Source organism: Passer domesticus, chromosome 4 (genome assembly GCF_036417665.1).
Source record: "Passer domesticus isolate bPasDom1 chromosome 4, bPasDom1.hap1, whole genome shotgun sequence".
NCBI lineage: Eukaryota > Metazoa > Chordata > Aves > Passeriformes > Passeridae > Passer > Passer domesticus.
In genome coordinates, this window is record NC_087477.1 from 17,540,187 (window position 1) to 17,548,332 (window position 8,146).

Consider the following 8,146-nt stretch of genomic DNA (forward strand, 5'->3'; position numbering starts at 1 on the left):
GTATGTCAAAGGACTTTATTTGCTTTAGAAATCAAAAAATTTAAAAACTTTCATCTCAATTAAAAAAAAAAAAAATATCTCCCTTTTTGTTTCTTTGCTGCTTTATAGAGTGCACAGCAATGCAGGATAAAGCTCAGTTGCCTCTTAGAAATGAAAAAGGCTGGCATACAGGGAAGCTGCCCATAATCCCTGTCCCCTGAGAGCTTCAAGACATAAAGCAGCAATCAAGATTTTCTCTGAGGTGGGTCTCATAGACATTGTGTCTGTGCCCAACTGCTCTTGCTTAAATAAAGATCAAGAATAATGTTTTGTTAAGAAAACACTAGGGAGGGAATGCCCTTGGGTTGCCCCACCTTAGTGCTGCATGTTGGTGTTTTGAAACTAGGGTGGGGTGATTTATATTTTGATAGACCATTACCTAGGAGGGAAGTAAATAACCTGAAACCTTGACCTCATTAATGCCTTGTTCCTCACCAATGTTCTTCTTGTTGTTTAAGTGTAAAGACAGGTCTTTACACTAAAGGCTGGTAAAAGTTTTCCTGGGATGACTTCACCAAATACATTAGTTTACCCAAGGCTCTGAGGATTAAATGTACAGGCAATATTTTCCTCCTAAATTTGTAGGTAAGAGGTACCTGAGTGAGTGCCTTCAGTGCCAGCCATGTATGTCCTGCTGCAAGAAGTGGGACCTGCCTGGTGTTGGCACTGGTAAGAATCTCTGTGGCATTAGTCACAGCTAGTGGCTACCCACAGTCACTCAGGCTGTCTCAGCAAGAAAAAATTGTGGGTTTGTTTCAGCTTCCTTGCTACAAGTCTCAAAGCCAGACATCCTTATTATGGGCAAGAGATGCACTCCCAAACCTGACTTATCCTGCTCATTTCTTGCTATGGCCTGTCCACATCACAAGCCCTGTGCTCCCCTGATGGCAAAGGAACAGCTCCCAGGGCCTCACTGTTTGTGAAGCCCATATCTCCCAGTTTCCTCTTTTTCACCTAATACTGGCTATTTCTCTCTCTGCCTTCAGAAACCTTGGTTTTGTTTTAAACAGATTAATTTTGTTTTCCTTGAGAGAGACTATTTTGTAAAACTGCCTCATTGCTGCTCCACTCCTTCCTAAATCTCAGATGGAAAATGCCTCCTTTTGTCCCCAGACTTGTTTTTCTCTTCTACTGGGACTGATTTAATTCTTATTCTGCTCTCCCAGTATTGCTTAAAAGATGTTGCAGAAAACAAATTTATATTGTATTGAAACATAAAACAATTTCAGAATGGGATGAATCACCCTATCTTCAACCTCTAGCTAAAAATAATTTTAAAAAAGGATGATTCACAGTAGAAAGTCTACATGAGGTTTCTCAAATTCTGTTCTGGTTTATAATCTGTGAGGCAATTCTGTGCTTGTCATTCTGGCAATGTGGTATCATTTTACTTGAAAATGGCTTTTACTGATTCATTCTGGGAGATGACTTTGTTGGTAAATTAGAACCAACAAAGTTATTTTTGCTTCTTTCATGAAGTATTTGAAGCATATATCAGACTATAGAAAATATAAGTAAAAGTAAATATATAATAAAACATAACAATAAGTACAGTCAAAATGCAACACACTTAAAGCCAGTGTGAGGCACTGCTTTTTTATGTGACACACAAGCTGTGGAACCTCAATGTCATCAGGGCAAGACCTTTGTGAGGCTGAGTGCCATTAGGCACACTGGTAACATCATCCCTAGTTAAATTACAGCAGAGGGATGAAAAGAAAACGTCAAACCTGGGGGACAGCGATGCCTGTCACGCATTCCTTTAGATGCAGGAGTAGTGCCTGGTGCCACAGGCTGCCAGGGCTACCCCAGCTGGGTGCTGGGGCTGCTTTTCAGTCCCCTCAAGCTGGACCTGACCTTGTAGTTCCCTTCACCTGGGCAAAGGCTGTGAGTGTTTCTGCAGCCTCTGTAAGGCTTGGCAAGCAGGGTTGATGCTTGGATCTGGTGGTGCATTGGCTTTCTTGGGGCTTTGAAGGACAGTGATTCCCCTACCTACACCAAAATTCCTGTCCCTCTTGATTAAATCAGACCAAAAGTCTGGTTTGGCGTGAAGTCTGTTTCCAGTTCTATATGGTGAGCAGTTTTCTGTTATCAAATTATTCCCAAAGAGGGAGTCCACAGATCAGCTTTGGTGGAAGTTGAGCTGTGCACCAGCTGCAGGAGCCCTCTAGAGACCCAGCAGTGTTTGTTGGACTGGCAGGACTGGGTGCACTTAGGGGATTGGTCTGTGAGGGTAAGGGAAGTTCCTGAGCTCACAACAAATTGCACTGGATTTAAATTAAAAAAAAATATAAGTGCAGTAGTAAATAAAGGGTACTGAAATACTTCAAAATTTTCCATTTCCCTAACAGGCTTTTTTCAAAATTATTGCAGGGAGGATTGTGAAGTAACAAAGCTTTGCTACCCAGGTGAGAGGGATGGAGCAGAGAAGTGGCACAAGCCTCTTCCTGAGCCCCTCCTGCTTAGCTTCCAGCCTCGGCTCCTGCAGGTCAGTGCAGTGCCTGGTAACTCCAGGAAGAAGGGTGACTAAGAGGGTGACAAAAGTCAGTGGAGGCTGCCATGAAGCCCTGTCACAGGAGGTGTGACATTTATGGCAGTGCTGACATACTTGGTGTGAATTGCAGGAAGGGCACACGAGGTCGGATGGCCGAGCTCCTTGGCTCTCTCACTGAGGGCTGTCTGGACTAGAAATCAGCTGCTGCCTGGTGAAAGGTTTTTGTGAATCACTTTTAATTAATACTCGTGAAGGGTGGGGGCAGTATGAAGAGGGATCAGTGCTGAGTGTGGCCAGAAGCAGTGCTGCTGGCAGGGCACACTTCCCATGCTGGCACAGGCACAGCGGCAGCAGTGCTGCTGTGACATCTGCAGCTGCACATAAACTCCACGTGCTGACAGTTTCCCCAGATAGGCTCTGCTAGCACTGCCAGCCAAACCGTCTCTGGAACTAGTCCTGAGGAGAGCCCCTGAGTTGATCACGGGGCTGGAACACCTCTCCTGTGAAGACAGGCTGAGAGACTTTGGTTGTTCAGCTTGGAGAAGGAAGGCTCCAGGGAAACCTTATAGCACCTTCTAGTATGTAAAGGTACAAGAGAGCTGAAGAGGGACTTTTCACAAGTACACAGGACAAGGGAGAATGGCTTTAAGCTGAAGGAGGGTAGGTTTAGATTAGATTTAGGAAGAACTTCTTTACTGTAAGAGTGGTGAGGCACAAAGAGTGGTTGCCCAGAAAAGCTGGCACTCCCCATCCTTGGAGGTGCTCCAAGACCAGGTTGGATGTATCTCTGAGCAGCCCAGTCTAGTGGAAGGTTTCCTGCTCAAGGCAGGGGTGTTGGAACTAGACGAGCTTTAAGGTCCCTTCCAACCATTCTATTATTCTAAGATTAACCAAATTTTCACAATCTACACATTTTATTACAGCTGCATTTCATATACTTACCAACCACATCTATTGCAAAGATAGTAGATATGATTTGTTTATCATTTATTTAGAAATAATTTTACATTATTAAACTAGTGTGCTTTGTTTGGGGGAATTTACTGTTCTTCTAGTGTATAATAGATATTCTTCTTAGCATTCTAAGGGTAGTCATATTCATGTGGGAAAAAATGAAATCCCCTGAAATAACTGAATTTCAAGCTGAATATATCACAGAGAGAAAAGAATATATTTATTTTTCATGCTTTTGGTGTATTTTAAGTCTATGAGCTGTCACACTGGTAAGCAACCAGCTCTTAAGGGCAGAAATGAAAGCTTTCTTTCACAAACCTGGATTCACTCACACCCATAAGTCACAAAAGCTACAGCAACATGAGCACTGCAGTTCCTACCAGGGTGCTAAAATTTCATTTCACATGCACATTGGTGCCCCCCTTCCCTCAGTGACCCGAAACCTGAGACCAGCCAGGAGCTCTCTGTCTACAAGTGTCAAAACCTGCACCTCCAGAAATCCCTTAGGGCTCTGTGGTCACTGAACTCACACATGGGCACAAGTGGGTGTCCGTCTGTTCCCTGCCAGCTCATGTCAGTGTATGAAAACTTGTGCTGCTTTGTGGCTAAAGGGACCCTGAGAACGTTCACTAACACTTTCTATGGGTTTCATGGCCCAGGCCATGTCTTACAGCTTAGACATGTACCCTGGTAATGTACATCTCTACCCAGATGGTGAGTAAGAGATGACCAAAGCTGTAACTACCCACAAGCACATTAAGCCTGTGAATGACAATAAGAAAGTGCTCTAAAAAGAACAAGGCAGCCTAATAAGGGATTTAAAGATACCTTTGTTTTAATGAAGTGAAATATAAAGATGTAGGCTGATCTTTTGTCACTTCTACTGTTTTGCCTTACATTCTGCAATCCCATACATGAATAGCAGTAAATTTTTATTCTAACAAAAATTTGCTCACAGATTTGTATTTCTGAAGGTAGTATAGACAGGTGTTTTGTAGGTTTGGTCTTAATTACAGACAATTAAAGATAAACACATCTGCCAAAGCAGTCTTCAGCCACGTGAGAGTTTTCCAGCAGCAGGTAATCCACAGGTACTGAAAAGATTATCAGATGTCAAAAGTTCTCATTCAGGGTTGCCTTTAAAATTATTTTGACCGTCTACTGGAAATGTTTATTCCTGAAGACTTTGTCAGAGGGTGTTTCCTTAGATATAATTTCTGCAGCTGGGAATGGCATAAGAGAGGTTTTTACTTGGTTGCCGCTGTAGAAAGTCGAGGTTCACTAAGCAGACTAAGACTCAGATATTCCATGAAGTTCTGAATTGAATAAAGTGACTTAACATCAGTGAATGTGAAGTTAATTTAAATTTACATTTATATGAATCAGAGGTCTAGGCAACCTAAAATAAGAATTTTATGCTTACGAAGTAAAAAAAAAAAAAAAAAAAAAAAAAAAAAGCACTCACTGTACAGTTTAGAAAGCTGTCCTTTAGTATAGCCAATGAATTTCTTTCCTTTACACCCATGTTGAGGGTTAGTGTAGAAACTCTGATTTCAGACTAATTAATTCAGAAACCATCTGTTTCATACACATGAAAGGGATAGCAGAAGGTTTCTGTCAGAGCAATGCCACCTATGTTCTGTCCCCTAAGGAATTACCCAAACAATGGACAGTTTCATGAATACAGCAAAAAGGTGTTGAAGAAAAATGTCTTTATCCACATACTCATGGAGTACATTATAGCATGGCCAATCTTACCAAGTTTCACAATGAATCGTAGGTGGGAACTGAAAAAAGCAAACTGTTGCCCAAACATCGTTACCGTAAGTGTAAAGGAAAAGAAACATTGTAGGTGGGGATCGTAGTTCTGAGCCATTCCTTTGCTGTCTTATATGTAACTGTCCCAAAAAACCCCAATAGGACTTCACCGTCACAAATGTCCCGTTCTGCAGACAGCCTGCCTGTTCTTGCCTGGCTGGCCACAACCCCTGAGCACTTCTGACAACAAGAAAAAAAAAAAAAAGAATGCCATTTGACGTATTTCACATTTCCATTCCTGTTCAGATCTTTTTCCTTCTGTCTGCGGTTGTGCGACCTTGATCCAGTCATTCAGGTGAGAACACAGAAAAGTGGAAACAAGGCTATGTATTTTTCCTCCTGTGTGTTGAGACACAGCACAGTCAGAGATGGACTCAGTGGTCTTTGAGCTGAAGTGTTCTTTGAAAACAAAACAATATTTTGATTATGGCTCAGTGGCATATAATTTCTGCAGCCAGCAGTAATTATTTTACCATCTGGAATAGTGACTGTTGGATTTTCCCCTGGGGATAGCTGAACTACAGAGGAGATTGTGGGGAAGCACCATCCAGGTGCCAAGCTCCAGAATCCACAGTACAGCCAAGGATCAATTCTATATTTTGCAAAATCATCCTTTGCCTGTGTGTGCTTAGACTTCGTTATTTGCAAGCTGTTGAACAGCTTGCAACAATCTGTAGAGTAGGGAGCTAAGAAGTGTGTTTTGGGATAAAGTCCAGTCTGCTGTTCCCAGCTTGTGAGCTGCCTACATTGCACTGGCAGCTACAAATTAGGTGACTCAGTCCTGTGTGGTCACAGTCAGTCAGAAAATAGCAATGTTTGTGGCACGCAGGGTGCTGTGGCTGGTCCCAACCTATTGAGCAAATCAGTGTTTACAATGACCACTGCACTTTTCCTTTCCCTGGTGCAACACCCAGAGCAGCCTGCTTGATTTTTCAATAGCCAAGTATACCAGTGATAGCAGAGCCAGTGCTTTCAGAAGTGAGTCTTGGAAATAGTGGGTGAAAACTGCCTCCTCTATTTAGACACCTAAATAAAATGCCCGCCTTCAAAAACACTTTTGAAAGCCCCAGACCTTATCATTAGTGACATATTGTTGAGATCTGTTATCTGTGTGGTTCCACAAGTGACCTAGAATAAGAAGAGAAGAATTCTTGTTTTTAGAAGTGGAAGAATTTGCCCTTTACGGAGTCCTCCATGACGCAGAAATATTCAGGCTGTCTGCTGGCCTTTGCTTTGACTGTCATTGCACGGGATGTTCTTTCTAAGCAGTGTGGAATTGCCCAGTGGCAATCAACGATCAGAAGCAGCTGGAGATGATCCAGGATGGTTTTGTTGGCCATGCTGCTTTACCAGGGTGAGCAGGGTTGGGGCAGAAAATCCACCGCAGCGCGAGTGAGAGCAGGAAAGCAGAGCAGGGGGAATTCATGGCACACCACAGCAGCTGTAGTGACTGCTGCAGACCACAGCCACAGCGTGGATTGAGGTTGCCCTCGGATTTTTCACTGATTTCTTTCAGCGTATCTGCAGCCAAGAAAATCAGGTCTGGCTTTCTTTTAGCTTCACTTTACCAGAGCCAAAGCAGACTTCCTGCTGTCGGCTGCAGGCTTGGGACAGGGTCTGTTCTCAATGTCAGAGAGTAACACACAGGTCCTGGGTGCTGAGCACAGAAGGGAACTTGTGTGGGCAGCTAGGGCATCACAGGGGTTTGGGCTGTGTATTTCTACTGTTACAAATTGCACACGGTCTGGCTGCAGATTGATATCAACTGGGAGTCAGAGAACATGAATATACCATACCACATTTGATTTTGTCATTGGTGTTATGAAGACAACACCCCAAAACCCCTAATTCTAGTTTATAGGAATAACTAAAGTCTGCCTAATCTCCACTAGGATTTCACTTCAAGTTAGCTCCAGTTAAGAATACTTATTTTTCCAGAGATAAGCTCTTGTCAGAAAGAGTAGTTTCCTTTAAATCACTGGATTTAGATGGACATTATAGAACTCAATACATATGCTGAAGTGTTAGTCTAAGTGGACTAAGAAAGGGATCCTTAATTTTGATTTATGTCTCTGGCTACAACCTTGCAGTTTCTCAAACATCATCTTTTTGATTGAATAATAAAGGAGAAAACGGTTTCCTGAAAGGGCTTGTGAGAGGCGGAGCACTGTCTAATATTTAATCTAGACAAAATTAAATTTGGGGGGGAAAAAGATTTGCAGGAGATTATTAACCACTTTTTCTGTCAGAAATATGCAAAAAGAATTACTGTGCTAGACAAAGTCTGTCTATGCATCCTAGAAATTCAATATTTAGTAGAAGTATTCACCATTGCAAGATTTTTTTCTCTCTTTTGGTAACCTCCACAAGAAAGAATAAAAATAGATAATCTATATGGGCACCCATCAGTCTTAATCCACAATATACCTGTCTGCACATGAAGTTATTCAGAAAGATCTGCTCTTCAGCAGATCCAGATTCCACCCTTAGAAATGCAGAGCAGGAACATCCCCTTAAACAAGAGCTAAAGTCTTCACAAAACTAGAGACACTAATCTGTAGTCTTACCTTTTTTTTAGTGTGCATTCTCCTTCCAAATTACTGATCCATAAAATTGCAAATGCTAATACTGACACGAGAGTGTCCAAGGGAAAAAAAAGATGATTAAACAATTTTCCTCCATCAATGGCTTCAAGACAAAAGCCTATATCTGCAGTTCTGCATTTCTTTGGTATAAGAAGAAACAGGTCTGCAAAGAGGCTTCTTAAAACAAATTCAGCCTAACTGGTTCTGCCTGTGTATTAAATACATCTGTTGGCTTGTGGGGGCTTCTGTTACTCAG

General features: G+C 42.2%; 1 protein-coding gene across 1 annotated transcript in view; it reads right to left on the minus strand.

Annotated features, from left to right (window-relative positions):
• Positions 1-8,146, minus strand: part of IL21 (interleukin 21) — a 28,782-nt gene extending 20,636 nt beyond the window's left edge. The window contains exon 1 of the mRNA XM_064416438.1: positions 7,873-8,146. Coding sequence (XP_064272508.1) covers positions 7,873-7,890 — 18 coding nt within the window. The 5' untranslated portion in view covers positions 7,891-8,146. The remainder of the gene's footprint in view (positions 1-7,872) is intronic.